Raw genomic sequence first — 17,711 nt, forward strand, 5'->3', positions numbered from 1 at the left:
CAACTCAAATGTCACCTGTCCTGTGAAGTGTTCTGGCTGCTGCCAGGAGTGTTGTACCTCCCTTCTTAGTAGGTTCCCATTGTGTTGTTGACAACCAGGTACAACATGCACACACACACACACACACACACACACACACACACACACACACGGGGATGGGGCTCAGCCATCGTTGTGTTTTAGCTCATGGCACCATCCCTGTCCTTTTAAGAGGCCAATGAGCAGAGTGTGTGCCATTGTCACGAGGTGGTTCTCTCTGCTGTTCTGTTGGGTTGCTGATGGCTGCCATTAAGAAGTTGATTTGAGGAGTCTAGCTGCTCATATTTTATATCCTCATTGTCACTATATCGTTTGTCTGGTGAAGGAAAACATACCTGTTGAGGTATAACTTGATTGCCCACTGTAATGCCTTAAGAAGAGTGCAGATGGTATTATGTGGTAGCTTTTGTTCTCACAGAGTAGAGATGCCACATCTTTCTATCATACCAAAGGGCTCTTATTTCACATTGCTGAAAGTACTTTGCTCATTAAGCCAGAAGTAATCCCAGCAGACCACGCTGCACTTCTCTACAGTGACTATATTGTCTGTATGTGATAGCACTGTTATTAGAGGTGCCTGTTTTCATCTATCCTGATGGCATTTGTCAGTCTGAGCTGACAATGGTACCTGTTCCATGTTGCCTTGAGCTAGAGAGGGATAACTACCCTTGATATCCCATCTCTCCGCTTTTTTTCCTGCAAGAATATAAGTTCTTTGGAGGTGGAGAGCACTCTCTTCTGTCTTTTTTGTCAGTGCATTGCTCAGAGCCTGCCGTAAAGTCCATTCTCAGCCATCGGTTCCTGGGTGAAGGAGACATCCAAAGGGGCATGGCTACTCACTCCTGCCTCTGATTCTACAGAGTGAAAGCTTACAAACCAGAAGTAGGTGGAACAATATTGGATGTAGCATATCTGTCATCCATCCCCAGTGGGTTTTAAATCCACCTCTTTTCCTCTTGATCTCCTTAAATCTCTGGAATTTTGGGTGACTGAAGCTGAAATGTCCATCACATGCTCTGATGGCATGTACTCTCATGAGACATCTGAGCTATCAGAACCATGTTCTCTCCAGAAAACAGCTTGTGTATCATGAGAGCCCCTTGTCTGCTGGTGCCGAGATGCCTTTCCTATGTGAGTGAGTGTCAGCTGCTGTTTGTGCTTCCCAGCTGGCCTAGATCTGAGGTTTTCAGGGTCCAGGCCATTTAGTCAAACCCTTCGCTTTTCTGGGACAGTGGTCGTATGAGCAGAAACTTTTAGGGGCATTCTCTGTCTCAAGGGAGATCTAAGAAAAATGAAAGCTATGTTAAAGATTATAGCTTCTTCAAATACTGAGCCACTTACAAAACAAGGTCAACACCTTCCTAAATATTGAGACTATAGGTGTGTTTTGCCATGCTTGGCTTCATATCCTTTAATTATTAACTATAAATACACAAAGTTTAAACATCATATATATTTATAGTCCCAAATTTCCTTCCCCGCCCTCCTATCTGGTATCATTGAAGCAGTTACAATTGTGAACGATCATTTTCTGAACTTTCACTTACTGATCTCTGAATCTTGTGTCCTAGCCAGAGGTAGAGATACTTTGTCGATCAAAGATTTTCCTTTTGATCACTTCTGAATTTTGGATGTCTATTTTGTATGTCAGAGGTAAAAATGGTTTAGAGATGACCCAGGTTAGAAGAGCTCTTTGTAAACCTAGTCTTTTAAAACATTTTAAAAGATAGTATTTCTTCCCCAAAATTTGGAAGATCTTAGTAGCAGCTATATACATTTAAAATCTGTTACTGGTATCAACGCAATGAAAACAGAAAATTGATATGACTCACATGACAGTGTGAGGACCAGGCCCTCACAGCCATTTTCAGTCTTTTTGCTTATCCCAAGAGACAGTTGGAGCATGTTTTCTGACATTTATTAGCTGTTGATATATTGGTGTTATTTTTGAGTTGAAGTTTTCTTCTGTTTATTAGTATTTCCATACTACTTGTATACTGTGACATTTAAGTATCATCCATATTGTATAGTGGAAACTGTGACTGAAATGATATGTATTCGAACAGATTTGAAAAGAAACAGCTTCCAGTTCTTTGGGGTGGTTTCCTGTCCTTTGTTTTGGTCTTTTTCTTTATAAATGCAAGTGTTCTGTTTGCTTTAGAAGGACATGTGTAAGTTAGTTAGTTAGTTTGTTTGTTTGTTAGTTCTGAGCTGGCAGTTGGAAACTTTTGAAACTCAAGAAATTGCTCTGACAATGTTTTAACTGCTCTCAATTAAGAAAATATAAGAAATGGACAAAAATAATGTGTGCTGTTTTTTCTGAGTGCTTTTCCATTGTGCAATGAGGTGATACTGATGATGTCCTATGCCATGCTTAAGTGTCACTTATTTTTAAATACTTGTAAAGAAAACAGACTTAAATGTCTGCATGGTCAAAACCAAGTGCCATTTAAAAGGAAGAGTAAGTTGATGTAGAATGTATGTTAATGGTGCTTATTTTTAAAGTGTGATTTAAGTTTACAGTATTACTTGATGCCTCTTTACAGAAGCGAATAGAGAAATGAGGCTGGAACACACCTGTGTCCTGAAGCCTTCGTAACCTCAGTTAAATGATGCCAGAGTTCATTCACTGTCCTCACATTTGAGCTTGACTTCCATAGTCAGGTGATGAACCTGCTTTGTTGAATTCCCCCTCTGTCTCATTAAAGTGCCACATTGCAGCTAGCAGTTGAAGAATAGACTATAAGATTTTCAGACGGTATATCAAAAACAAAATGTTTTTATTTATACTATAAAATGTGATTTTTGCTGTCAACTCTGTACTTTTTATTGAAAATGTTTATAATGTTGCTTTTAAATTTTTCTTATGAAACCATTTACAAATTACACACAATTTAATAAAATGCTTTCATCACACACACAAAAAAACAAACCCAAGGTCAAGAGTGAATAATTCCATAGACCCTGCTAAGTTCATAAGTCTAGCATGAAGCTGTCTATGGTATTAGCATGTCTCACCTCCACAGATGCTGACGATGACTTTCCTAAGGTATTCAGAAGATGTGGTGCTGGTGGCCCAAGTACAGCTTACTTGGACAGTGTAGTCTATTGTTGGACTGGAGGGATGCTCTTTTTCCAGATTTCTGTTTACATGGGCTGTGTGCCATGATGATGCCTTCGTACAGGGAGCAGCAGGCCCTTCCTCAGTCCAGGCCAACACACACCAGAAAGCACAGCCATGATCTGTAGCCACACAGGCCCCGCACATCCTCTGTTATGTGGTGCCTGCTGTCAGTACAGAGGAGGGAGACCAGGCTACCTTTCTTGTCTCTTATGGAAGCTAGCAGGTCTCATGTGATGCACGGCTCCATGTGCTGACCTAAGATTTAAAGAGTGCCATTTACGACTCCACCCTCTCTCCTCAGCAGGATTGTCAGCCTGTTGCCAGCCCCTGCCTTAGATCCTGTACATAGTAAGAGTTCTGGGGATGCTGCCAGTGTTTGTAATGGTGATGGTGACAGAGAGGGAAATGAAGAAAGGTAGAGACACGATGTGATACGAGGACCAGAGTGGTGATTTTGCCTCATCTACTGTCTATGATGGGGACCGTGTTTGTTGCTGAGGAGGAGTTGTGTACTGGCCTATGGGCCAAGTCTAGACTTTAAACTATTTTTGTATGGCCTTCCAACTAAGCATGGCTTATTGTATTTTAAGAGCTCTGTAAACCAAGCAAGAAGGATGTGAGTTAGAGCCTAAAATGTTCATCATCTGTCCTTTCACTGTGCTAACTAACCCTGGCTTAGACCAACCCCCTAATGTAGTTTTTGCAGTCCACCAGGGACTGATGTGTAGTCTCCTGTGCATGACACAGTCACAGCTGTGCCCAAGGTGGCCTGCCACAGTAGTCAGATGACACCAAGCTACTCTATACCATGGTCAGTGAGACAAAGGCACTGTCGGAGTTCTGTGCATGCTTGTTCCTTGTTTTGTACTTAGACCTGTGGCAGACCAGCAGTAAGCAGTGTGGAAACTGGCACTAATCTGTGGACCACACTCTAGGAACACTTACTTAAGAAAGAGCTTCCCTAGTGTGTGTTAGATACCCAATAAATACCTGTCAGGTGAGTGTGGAGGTGCGTTAGGTAGAGTGAGCTGGCTCTACTCTCCCTGTAACACAGAGGTCTCTGTCACTCAGATGCCACCTTGGACTAGGGCACTGGGATGTGTGTAGCGAGTTCTCTGCCCTCTGTGTTGGTTCGTAAAAGACAGAGAACAGCCCTTCTGGGTGATTTTTATGTTTGCTTTCATACTTTTTTCTTCAAAACCAAGAAAATCTGTTTCTTTTTTGTTCTTTTACACTTTCAAATATAATTCCAAGGCTTTTCAAAGCCAGGGACCTGTGTTGATCACAGTTAGACAATATATGGCCTTTAGTTTGAAAAGTACACTGAAGTGAATCAGGGGCATAAACGGATCTTTGTGGTGACTTTTTTTTTTTTTTTTTAAATTGCTCCCCCTCCCAGGTTGCCTTTAGCTAGCTAGTTTGTAATTTCCCTGAGGATTTCAGTAGACATTCTGGGTATAATTAGAATCTGTTTTTATCACCTTCAAAAAGTGTTCAATTTTGTCTCTGTCTGCTTCTCTGCAGCCCTTTATTTATTTTACATTGAAAACTGGCCCTGCTAGACTCCAGGGTGATGGGCATTAAATGAAATATTCAGTGAAGAGGCAGTGCCTATCCCCTTCCTGAACCAAGCAGTCCTGAAACCAGGAGATGGGTAGGGGTAAAGGTGAGTGTTTGTGCTGGTGAGGAGCCCTGCTGCCCAGGGTAGAGTATCAGGGAGGGCATGCAGTCAGAGAGGCGGTGAGAGGCATGCAAAGATGAGTATATCCTCTCCAGGACAAGGAGTGGTTCTAGAACTGCAGGTCTTGGCCCTCAGTTGATACAGAAGGTGCAGAAAGCCAGCTTTCCCATTGTATTGAAAAGAGAAAAGGCCAGGATGCTTAGACCTTGTAATAGGGGTTAGAATAGTTTCAGTTCCCACAGTTCAGTCTGGAAGTCAGTGTGGTTTGTGTCTGTGTGACCATGCGCAATGTGGGTCCACTGGGAAGATCTGTCCACTGGGAAGGCCTGTTAGCAATAATACCACAGTAGCAACACATACATGCTCAAGCATGTGTACGCATGTATACACACACACACACACACATACACACACAAGTGTTGGTTTCTAAGTACCACTTCTAGGTTTGAGAGACCAGGCTTTCTGGAGAAATGGCCTATTCTTAGGCTGGATTATGGAAACTGAAATGAGCCAAGGACATTTCTGTACTGTATCAGGAAACAAGGGAAGGATTGCAGAATGGCAGGCTGTGTCTGAAGGGGACTGCAGCTGCTCTGAAGGGGTTTCTACTGGCCACATTGAAGACAGATGGAGTGAAAGCCAGAGGAGGGAAGCAGGCTCTAGCCTAGTGAGTGGTGATAGCTGCTACTGTTGTTTAATCTTTGCAACAAAGCCTCTGCTTAGCAATTAGTAAGACTAATTTGACTCAAAATGTTAAGCAGTATTTCATTTTATACTTATATTAATACATTTAATGTTAATAAATACAGACTAAGCCCTGTGTGTTTCTAAAAAGGTCTCTTTTGAGTTGGTTTTGCAGTACTAGGATCAAACCCAGGGCCATAGGCACTTGGTGAGCACTGCGCCCTGAGCCCTGCTTCCTGCCCTTAGGCATTTTTAGGTGGCCCTTCCTCTTTCTAAACTTGTCTTACAAACTTAACCGTGCTCAGTGTTTGTGGTTTGCCCTCTGCTGCTGAGGACGTGGCCCTGTGTGCACACACCATTGCTTTTTCTACTGCGTGGGTCTGGGTGGGTTGTCCCGAGTGTTTTCTGTAGAGAAAGGCTGCTGTGACTGCTGGCAGTTCCATGTGGACATAGCTTTCCCTTTCTCTCTGGGAAGCACCGCAAAGTGGGTTTGCTTTGTTACAGTGGAGACACTCTTGGGTTCCGTGAGAAATGGTGCCAAGCTTTCCACAGTGGCAGCAGCTTTGACATCCCATCCAGCCTGCCAGGTTCAGCGTCATTCTCATCTCCCAGGATTTGGTGTGGATCAAACATACCTTTTTTTTTTTTTTTTTTGGTTTTTTGAGACAGGGTTTCTCTGTGTAGCCCTGGCTGTCCTGGAACTCACTTTGTAGACCAGGCTGGCCTCGAACTCAGAAATCCGACTGCCTCTGCCTCCGGAGTGCTAGGATCAAAGGCGTGCGCCACCACTGCCCAGCTGGATCAAACATACTTTAACCCTGCCTGTGGGCATGCAGGACCACCTCCCTGTGGCTTTGGTTTGCATTAATCACCTGTTCATATGTGCTTAGAAATGATTTCTATATTTTCTTCAGAGTATTCATATTCAAGTCTTTCCCACACTTTGTTTTCAGGCATTTGTTGTTTGCTAATTTGTGTAGGAGTTCCTTCTGTGCCCTGACACAGGTCCTTTGTAAGGTTTCTGCTGCTGACAATTGTCTCCTTCCTGTGCTTTGTCTAGTCAGGCTCTGGCATGCGTTAATGAGCATATGTTCTATATAAATATCCACTCGTTCTGTCAGTGTTGGTTAGAGAGACTTTCTTATGGAATTGACAAAACATGGACTCTGGAGCTGGAACCCTGACTTCTTGTTTCAGCCTAGCTACCATGTGGCCTCAGTGCCTTCTTTATTAAAAAGGGCATTTAATACTAGTTCCTTATAGAGAGATTTGGAGCTGAATCAATTTGTCTACATTTACCCTCAACAAGATGCTTAGAGAAGAACTTAGTATATCATAGGCGCTCAGCAAATACTAAATGGTGTGCATTGACTTTATCCTGTTACTCACAGGCCACCTGGCCTGTAGGTGGAGACTCTCAGAAATCTTTTCAGCACCTGCCTATAATTTTATTTTTCATATAAGTTTTGGTAACGCTGTTATGGTGCCTGCTGTTTTATTTGGGTGATTGAGTGATTGATTCTTTTGAAAAAGGGCTGCACACTGTAACCCAGGTTGTCATATAACTCCTACCTACAATCCTCCTGCATCTGTTTCCTGAGTGTTTGGATTATAGTCATGCAGTGCTTTGCTCGGCTCTAGAGCACCTTATTTTATAATCCGTTTTCTCTTCTGTTAGCTTTTACTCGTATTTATAAAGTATTCATTCATTCAACATGTGTTTATTGAACTGTGTTAGTTAGAGTCCCATCTCTCTAACAAAATTCCCATGACAGTCAACTTAAAAGGAGGACAGTTGTGGTGGTGCCTGCACTCACCTAGCACTCAGATGGCAGGAATGGGCAGGTCTCTGTGAGTTCAAGGTTACCCTAGTCCCATAGCAAGTTCTAGGCGAGCCAGGATTACATAGTGAAACCCTGGCTCCAGAAAATAAAATAAAATAAAATAAGATAAAATAAAAATAGAAGTCAGAAGGGCAAAGTCTGTTGGGTCAAAGTTTCCGAGGTTTCTGCTTATACTTTGCTTGGCTCTGGTGATATAGTACATGACAAATGAAGCCTATTTTCCTCATGACAGCACAGTTGGAGAACAAAGAGAAGGGAAAGACCAAGGTCCCCATGGCCACTTCAAGGGCCTTTCTTACACTAGCCCTACTGCAAAGGTTCATTTACTGAAGCCATACACTCAGTAAATATATGGCCCCTTTAGGGGCCTCTTTGCAGATCTCAGCAAGCACTACATGCAGACACTAATCTAGCTGAGCAGCACACACAGACAGACCACACACAGCTCACACAGACAGACCACATACAACTCACACAGACAGACCTACTCTAAAGAGGAACGAGTGCATGCAGAGGAACAGGGGAGTGCTTGTTATGTAAGATGGGGCCTGGATAGATGGCTTGGGGGTAAAGTGCTTGCTGTGCAAGTGTAAGGACAGAGTTCAGTTCCCTAACTCTCATGTACAGCCTGGGCATGCTGGTGCTCACCTGTAATCTCAGCACTGGGGTTCACTGGCCAGCCAGGAAACAGTGAACTTAAATAATAAATGGAAGTCAGGTGTGGTGGCACACACCTTTAATCCCAGTACTCAGGGAGTAGGGGCAAGCAGATCTGGTCAACACAGTGAGTTCCAGGACAGCCAGAGCTACATAATGAAAACAAAACAATAAAAATAAGGTGGGGAATTCTAAGGGAAATTTCCTAACATTAATCTCTGGCCTCTAGACATGCATATATGGGTGACTAAACCTGTGTGCAACACACACACACACACACAGAGAGAGAGAGAGAGAGAGAGAGAGAGAGAGAGAGAGAGAGAGAGAGAGAGAGAGAGAGAAGAGAGAGGAATGGGGCAGCAAGATGGTTGAGTAGATAAAAGCACTTTCTGCATCAGCCTAAGAGTTTGATCCTCAGAATCCATGTTTTAAAAAAAGAAAAGAAAAAGAAGATGCTGTAGCATACATGTGTAGTCTCAGGACTCCTGCAGTGAGATGGGAGGTGGAGACAGGAAGCCACCTGGAAGTTCCCAGAGAAATGAGAGGGACCTGCCTCAGCAAAGTGGGAAGCAAAGACGTATAGACAAAGGTTGTCTTCTGAGCTCCGTATCTGCACTGCATGCCTGCAGACACACATGTGCACCTACTAGTGATAAATAAGAAGTAAAACTTAAGTTCACATTTTTAAAACTTGAAGAAAGCCTGTGAAGATCTCTTAAGTAGCAGAGATGACTGTGTGTACCCTATGGGTGGGAAAGGAGACCACATTGTGGGCAGAGGAGTATGGGAAGAGGTGAGAAGGAAGCTTAACACAGAGCTTCCTGGCTCAACTAGCTATTAAAGACTTGTACTTTCATAGTTAAACTATTTAAAGATACTACACACATTTACATATGTGCAGTACGTGTGTATGTGCGTGTCTTTGGCAGTATTTTTGCATTAGTGTAGAACTACTGCTTACTGTACACCCACTTTGGTGTGATGTCCTTTTCCAGGGCAGCCTCAGTGCATGCAGATACTAAACACTGCGCTGTGGCTGGAATGCAGAAGGCCATTTACTGTCGACATGGTACCTTCCCACGAAGGTGGGACGTGTCTGTGTGACTCTTAGAACCCAGTAGAGGGTCCCGAGCAAAAGTGCACAAATCACACGTGACCCTCTCTGTTGTCAGAAAGGGATCCTGTTTGGGAAGTAAAATAAATAACTCCCAAGTATTTGTCTTTAGATCTAAGCTGGAACCTGAGCCACATACAAAGAGGAAAGAATCCACATCTGAGAAAACCCCTCAGAACGCTTCCCAGGACTCTGAAGAAAAGCCTGCTGCTGAGGAGTTGCCAGGTATGACTCAGGATAAAAGTCTTGTGTTGCACGTCTTCCTTCTGACCTGGCAGCAGGAATATGAAGCAGGGAAAGGCAGCAGATCCTGACCTGTGGGGGTGAGCATAGATGCCCAGAGCAGAAGCAGTGCTTAGTCTGAGGAGTTACACACTCACGTGGACTCTAAAGAAGGGCTGCTGCTCTGTGTACCTGCTGGGTGGAGACTGAGGAGACGCCATTGAGCCTGCCTGGCTAAAGAGGGGTGTAAGCCTCCACAGTGGAAGTCTGCACTGGCAGCAGGCAGCTACACTACCCCAGCATGGAGCTTGCTTTCTCAGGGGTCTCCACATCCTTGGGAGCTCCTTGCAAGGATGGGTTTGTATTGCTTGTCATTACAGACAGTGATGTTCCTGACAGTGCATGCCAAAGAAATGCCTAGCCTGCATCAAATCAGAATGTCACGGACTGCTTCATTATGTGTACAGTCCATGTACCTCTGGGTAGGGATGCACTGTATCCCTGCATATGGTGTAACAAGCAAGCAGGTTTCGTGTGGCACCACTCACTGGCTAGCAGATCACTGACGCTGTGAGGCCTAAACGTTTTCTCTGCTGTGTCTGTGACTGCCACCACTTGAGGGTCATAGCCTCTTTTCTTTAGAAGACCCTGAAAGGCTACTCAGACTACTCTTCCAGGGTGAAAGCTCATAAATACTAGGTCCAAGACTCACTGGTATGTGCTCTGGCTCTCAAGCCCACCTCTCTCTCTCATGATTTCCTGCATTTCATAAGTGTTCTAAATGCACACATCATGGCTCACCATCCTGGAGGATGCCAGAGGCCCCCTGTGCAGTGGGAATAGCACTTTTGGAGCCTTTCATTGTTCCACACATCCTGACTGAGTGACAGGCCTGACTTGCGTTGGATCTTTGGGGGTGGGTGTGTGCTATTGTGAGTATTTTAATAGGTGAGGAAGCTAAGAGTCAGAGGAGTTATATAACAGCTCAGAGTCCAGCACTGAAGAAGCACAGCAGCCTTCCATGTGGGTGGTTCTGTTTGCACAGCCTCAGCCTATTCCTGGCTCAGAGCTGCTGAGGTGCAGTATGCAGGGGCTCTGTTTATCTCTGTGCCTGCCTAGGGCTTCCCCACAGTCCCATGGGCACAGCTCCCCAGAGGACAAGATGGGCATCCTAACTACATTTACAGAAGCTGGGTGCAGCAGCCACAGTCCTTCACCTACTCAGTAAATTCTATGCAAGCTGGTGACAGCAGGGAAAGCCAGTGCTGACTGAGGGCCTAGAGACAGTGCATCTCATGGAAAGATACCCAATTGTACTGCTGACCTCAAACCTACACTGCATGTTGTGCCAGGCCATGGAACTTCATAGTTAGTGGAAATGGCTCTTCGTTGGGCTCATAGGAAAACAAGTAAGAGAGGTCCATATGCCAGCGCCTTTCCACTGTGGTGCCTATGAGGGTGAGGAGAGCGGTGATGTTCCTATGCTCAGCCTTGGAGTCCACATGATCAAAAAGTTGTCTTCTGACTGGTTGGGCTGTGAGCAATTCTGAGCAGCGTGCAGGAAACAGAGCACATGTGGACAGGAGCCCCTGGGCCCTACACTCACCATGCTCACTGAGCATCACTGTGTCTGTCTAACATGGGAGCACGGAGATCAGCCTAGACATGGAGCTTACGTTCAAAGGAGACCAAGAGAATGCAAAGACAGCCCACAGAATCTGATGATGCACTTCCATCCACATGGGTGGACACACAGGCTTTTCAACTGAAAGCTAAAAACACACCCAGCTGGAAATGGCAAAGGATCTGAATGGCAGTTTCTTTATTAATTGGAAAATTTTCTAATACAATATATTCTGATCATGGCTCCCCTCCTCTTACTCCTTCAAGTTCCTGCTCACCTACCCAACACCACATCCTTCCTCTCTGTGTGTCTTTAGAAAACAAACAGGCAAACAAACAAACAAACCAAAGTTGGTTTTAAAAAATTAAGAAAACACACACAATCTAATGCAAAAATCCCTAAAACCAGAGTGAATGGCAGTTTCTTAAGAACATCTGTCTATGACAGATAAGCATCCTAAAGGACCTAGCATCACCAGTGACCAGGGGCCCTCAGAGGGGCCAGTGTGGGAAAGGCAACATGCATGGTGCTGGGGAAGAGGTGGGGTGGGGGTGGGGACGTCCCCATGAAGCTCGCAGCTGAGTCAGAGTTTGCCTTTGGAGCTCAGCATGGTAGGACTCCGCTGGGCATTCCAAAGCTGGAGTGTGCTATGGTATGGCTGATATCCGAAAAGCTCTGACACTGCTTGAGAGGTGGCATGGAAGCTGGCAGGCTGGACAGGAATCTCTTGCCACAACCCAGACACAAGATCCCTGCCACTGGGGACCGCCCCCCATATGCATACCCAAACACACTAAGAGCGGAGTGTTCCCGTCACATTTTGGACTCTGCAGTCATTTGGGTGTGTGGGATGGGAGCTTGGTAAAACTTACAGCCTGAGGCTGGTGGAAAGGGTGTTGCTGCCTGAGGTGAGTGTAGCTCCATGTACACTCTGACAGACAGCAAGGTGGGGAAGGGAGTCCACATACCTAAATGTGTTGGGCCTTTGGGGCCTGCCTGCTGGGTGTCCAGGTGGAAACAGGGTGTTGATGGGGTGAACAGGGAGACTTAGGGCTAGAAGCTCCGAGGATCTTGGGAAATAGGCAATGTGGTACCCTAGCCTGGGTGCACCTCTGAAGGAAGTGGAGAGGAGGGGAGAAGCAGGCCAGGCAGGCCAGGGAGAGACCTGCACCCAGCTTTCATGTGCTGTCTGTTTCCTGGCTATGCTCTTCTTTGTACCTCAGGCTTGATGTTGACAGGGAAAATCCTCCCCCACAGCCAGCTCTCCTTCACATGGCTGTGTCTGCCCTTTCCAGAGTGCCAGTAGAAAGTGTTTCTTCCTGTGTGTGGACATCTGCTAAGTGTTCTGCCTGTCCTGTGGGGACGTGTCTTTTGCTTACTTAGCCATTCAGTATTTATTTCCTTTTGAAACCTGAGATGTCACCCACATGAGCATGTTCTGGTACCAAACAAACAAGGTGGTATGGATCTAGACAAGGGATGGTGTCTGTCATACTCCCTCTGCCACTTGGCACTTGTCATTTAGTCAGCAAGTTCACACTTCTGCTCCTGGTTGGCCTACCTCCTCCAGCATTAAGGCCTTTTCTTTAAACATTCTGCCTGGCAAGGCTGCATTCTTCATGTCTGTGGTAAGTTGTTTTCCCATATTGTTTTCTGGGTACTCAGATGTGTTTCTCTAGTGAGTCATGTTTCCTGCCCCTGCAAAGCTCACTGTTGCCGGGGAAGATAGGTTTCCAGCTCCTAGAAGAAAGTAGCGTCCTGGGAAAAACAGAAGTGGGGACAGAGTTCAGCAGAGTGTCCTGGGGACCTCAGGAAGAGGTAGCCCTGAGCAACGTAGTCAGCACCTAAGAATGAAGCTTAGACAGTCATAGGCAGAAGAAATAGTTAAACAAGGATAACACTGAAGGGCAGAGTGATGGAGGCCCTCATGGGTGGTCGTTACTGAGCCCTTGAGTGATGGAGGCCCACATGGGTGTAATCACTGAGCCCTTGAGTGATGGAGGCCCATGTGGGTGTAATCACTGAGCCCTTGAGGTTAGTGAGGAGCACAAGTTATAAGAAATAAGGTTGCAGGGGCTAGCTGTGGCAAGACCACAGAAGGCCTGGGATGCAGGTAAGGCATCAGGATCTGACTCGTTGGCTCAGTATGCTGTAAGCACTGTATTTCAGGCTGAGTCCTGAGGCCCAGATCAGAAGGGCTTTAGGTGACACACAGTCAAACCACCTGGAGAGCACAGAACTTCTCCATGCTGATGTAGCTAATTCATGCTTGGATCTGTTATGATGGGCTTTATGTTTCTGATTTTGTGTTTGTATTCAAAGGAGAAGGGAAGAGAAATCTGAAATGAAGACCATACTGAAGCCAAGTAGGGGACAGACGTCACAGGGGTGTGAGTGTGATAGGTTCACACCCAGAGTGTTACTCAGAACAGTGCCACTCTGCCTGAGCATGCTCTGTGATCTGGATGTTTTCTCTTGTCTGTAGCTCCGGCTCACCTGCACTGAGGTATAGGTCATTGTTGATAAAGATGAGTTTCTAATAGTAGCCATGACTTTGATGCAGAGTGGGCCTTTTCTACCTCCTCTCAACTCTGCTGTGGTGATGTGTTTTCCCAGCCAAAACCCCTTGAACTCTGACCATCCCACAAGGCTAAGCTTAATAGGAAATTGATTGAGGCTAAGGAAAGAAAAATGATGTAGCATTTGCCTTTGAGACCCTGGCAAAACAGTGATGTAGCCCAGGGCCACTAGAACACACAGAAACCTAGAATCCCCCTTGGGATCAGGCTTGTCATGGTCTCCACTGAGCAGCCCTTACCTCCCCTCAGACAGCCCTCCTTCCATGTACAGACTACGCCCGTCATGCTGGGCGGCAGTTCTTTCTAGGCACCTGTGCTATTGAAGGGGCACTGTGTGCTTGCCTTGTCAGGAACAGAAGGTTGTCTAGATTAAAATGTTCATGTTTTAGTCGGTGGCTATCCTAGAAAAAGACGTAGTAGTACATGGATGGAGCATGGAGCTACCGCTGCACACTAGCTAACTGTCTGATACGGACCGCGCTGCAGAACTCTACTCCTTGTGATGTCTTCATATGCCTGTTCTCACTAAATAGCTGGCTTCCTATTTTTATCCACTTTACTGTTTGCTTTCTTAACAGAAAAGCCTTTGGCTGAATCACAGCCGGAACTGGGAACCTGGGGTGATGGCAAGGGTGAAGATGAGCTGTCTCCAGAAGAGATACAGATGGTAATCCTAACTGCTTCCATTTAACTGCCTGTCCTAAGACTTTGAGTAAGTGGGAGGTTGTGCAAATGTCTTTTCCCTAATCTGATACTGAGCTTTAAAGTATAAACACACTTTAGATACACTTACCCACTTAATATCCTACTTCCTATTAGGCTTTCATGATGTCAATTCACAGTCGCATAATTTCAACAGAAGTTAGCTTGGATGGTCTTGCTAAGTCTTCACCAGCAGGATGGTAGGCATCCATTTTAAATGTGTCTCTTATGTTTGCAAAGATGGGGCTTATACTCGGTTGAGTATCTGGAGTCATGGAAATGGAAAGAAACATGGTGATGGCTGAAGGGTGACAGGAACAACCATCAGGACAATGATGACCTCCTGGTGACCTGTCCCTTGTGCTAAGTGCTATTATTTGTCTTTTCTGAGTGGTTTCAGGGGACAAAGTTTGGTGATAGCTTCCCAAATGGCAGCCTCCTGAATGTGCAGCATTGACGATGAGCATTTTAGGGCTCATCTCCCTGGATCTTCTTCAGGCCTGCAGTATTCGTCACCTCCTCCTGTCCTTGGCAAAGAGCGGGAAAGGCCTTGCCAGCAAGCCACTGCTGATAAGAGTGGAACTAGGTTCCCAGCCTCTGAGACAGGAGGATCTGTGGTGAACAGGAGCCCTCCTGTCTAGGAAGAATGGGCTCTGGCCTTGGCCTAGCCTTCAGCCTTTCTGAAAACTGTTTGTGCTGCTGGCTATTTCCCTGGAAAGGGCTCTTCTCCCCACTCCTGTTTGACTCCTATTATGTCTCCAGTGTAACCTCTTGTCCTCTCTGAACAGTCAGCTGCCCCCATGTCCTACTGTATTCTGTACCCTCTACTATGCTAGGACCATGTGAGCAGAATCGTTGCTCACCATCATTGCCCTAGCCTCAGGTCAGTGATTGCGGATGGCTACTAATTAGTTGGTGCCATATAACCAGTGTCTGCAGTGCTTCCTAGCTTTTGTTCTATTGCTGCAGGTGGGTGGGGCAGAAGGATGTCTCAAACTTTTTATAACAGGCTACTTAATGTTCACCTAATGTCGTTCTTGTTGGGGAGTAATTGCTGAGAGTGTATTGTAAAGCCTGACTAACCCAATTCAAAGGCCCAACCCTAAAAATGATAGGGAGGAATACTATATTATTGGTTTTATGATGAAAGTAGTTTAGCAATTGTGGTCATAATTCATAATGAGTTTTGGAACTTTCCCTCAGGATGAAATAATGAATTAAGCCCTATACTGGCATTTTAGTTCATTCTTTTAAACAATGAAGCTGTTTCTAGGTGTTGCAGAATGGCTCCAGGATTTTGTTTGCATGTGCAATCACTGTCCAGGTGTAAGTCATGGTACAGGGGGATGGGGCCTTAAGTCAGCAGAGGTTCATGGCAGGCTCAGTAAAGCTCAGTTGTTTTCTAATGTCAGACGTCAAGACTGCTGTCCTTTAAAACCCACATTACTCTTATGTGCTCCATTCATTTTACTCAAGCAAAGTCACCTTTATTTATTGATGTGTTCATTGAGGTAACTTTGAAGACATTACTGTGGCCTCTTTCTTAAACCTGTATACAATGAGTCTGTAGCAGGTGTCCCCAGAGGCACCCAGGCAGCCAGCTGGCATGCTTTTATTCTGAGGCCAGCACAATTCATATATCAAGAACTTAGGTGTTGGGAGAGTCTGAGCCCTCACTTTTCTCCTCTGGACAATTTGAGATGGGAGCTCTTCATCCCGCCTTATTTTTACTCAAAAGCCTTGGCAATAGTGACTTTCTTTGTAAAACTTAGCAAAGAGGGGTAAATTGAAAACAGGATTTCTATAGAAAGATATTACTAATGGACTTGTGTCTTTTAAACCAGACTAGAAGCCCTTTCACAGAGGCTAAGTGGAAAGTTGAGTTGACCACTAAGAGGCAGATAGTAAAGGGAGCTATTTCTTAGTGCACTGTGCTTGCACCATGGCTGCCTTGAGTACTTCCACTTGGGTTATGTTACTTAGCCTCATCCAGGAAGGAGTATTGCAGCCCCCACTGTGTGGTGAGCCATAGACACCTGTTCAGGGACACCTGAATCTCAAGTTGTATCTCTGGCCATATAGACATCCTGCTGTGGTGTTGACTATAGAGACTAAGGCTTTGGTTCAGCCCTGTGCCTGGCCTGGCCAAGTCCCTACTTATATGAGGAGGCAACATGGCTGCATAGTCAGATTGACCCTAGAAGGGACTGCCTGTACATTTTCCAGAGCCTGACAGAGTGAAGCAGCAAAGGGCCACTGCTGCTGCTCCATTGAATCTGAGGTGAAAGGGACCTCCAAATATCTCCCCACTCACTTAAAAACCTGTCTGGAATCTGTCTCCCAAAGAGTACTCAAGTAGACAATATACGTGTCTTAACAACCTCACTGCCTAAGTCCTACTCATCCCATTTTGGTGACAACGGCAGAAGGACAGAAGGATTACATTACTCACCTACCCAAAGACATACAGATTCAAAGGTGAGGGGAATGAGATTCCAGCGGCGACTTCATCCCTCAGGGTCAGGGAAGGATAGGGTTCACAGCTGTCCACAAAGAAACTGATGGCCGTGAAAAGGTTGCCAACCAGCTCGGCCCACCTAACCATTTTCATGAGCTCTCACACCTGGCTTCCATACCATGAGGTATGTGGCCAACATGGCAACCCCTGCCACCCAAACTTGGGGGCAGGTTTGCCAGTGAATGTCCATCAGAAAACACAGGCATTTACATTACAGTTCTTAACAGGAGCAATATTTGTTATGAAGTAGCACCCCTTACCACATGGGATGGCTTGCGGCATCAGTTCCTTGAAAGGCTAGGTATTTCTGAGATGGCATACAGAACTCCTTGGGTCAGGGAAGCCTGTGCCTTTGCCTGACTGCTGGAGCCACTGTGATGCTTTCCAAAGTGTCAGCTGCTAGGGCTTAGAAAGGCCCCACAGCCCTGTATCTCATGCCTGGGCTAGAGAAAACAAGAGGGCTTTGTTCCCAGGCCTCATTCCAGTAGTAAGTCACCTAGACTGATAGTTAATCATGTGTAAGAACAGTTTCAAAGCATCTAAAGACAAGATTTAAAAGGGCAGGTCCATATTTTATCATTAGGGGAAAAAGAAAGAAAGGAAATGCCTCCCTGGAAAACAAACTTGAGCATACCTGAGGGAGTTGGTGCATGTAAATCAGCACCGACAACTGAAGTAATTACACATGCTCAGGAAATACTGGCCTCCTAAGTCACTGCTGAGCGGACAGTTAACAGCTGATGCCTTCAGACGCAGAGTGAAGGTTTTATTCTCTTACCTGGTCTCTGTGATGCCTAATGAAAAGAGCCATTAGCAATACTGTCTCCACAGTCTGCAAGGCAGCCTGCTATGACTCAAGTGGTCCTACTAGGAACTACCCCATCCTCCTTCCACTCCCATTTTCTGACTGATGAGTCTAGGGT

At 45.5% G+C, this 17,711-nt stretch overlaps 1 protein-coding gene across 2 annotated transcripts in view; it reads left to right on the forward strand.

Moving 5' to 3' along the window:
* Stx18 (syntaxin 18) overlaps positions 1-17,711 on the forward strand; it is a 93,011-nt gene that overhangs the window by 68,215 nt on the left and 7,085 nt on the right. For both annotated transcript variants that reach the window (XM_021210435.1, XM_029544910.1), the window contains exons 6-7: positions 9,256-9,368; positions 14,147-14,235. In XM_021210435.1, coding sequence (XP_021066094.1) covers positions 9,256-9,368; positions 14,147-14,235 — 202 coding nt within the window. The remainder of the gene's footprint in view (positions 1-9,255; positions 9,369-14,146; positions 14,236-17,711) is intronic.

The sequence above is a fragment of the Mus pahari genome, chromosome 13 (genome assembly GCF_900095145.1).
Source record: "Mus pahari chromosome 13, PAHARI_EIJ_v1.1, whole genome shotgun sequence".
NCBI lineage: Eukaryota > Metazoa > Chordata > Mammalia > Rodentia > Muridae > Mus > Mus pahari.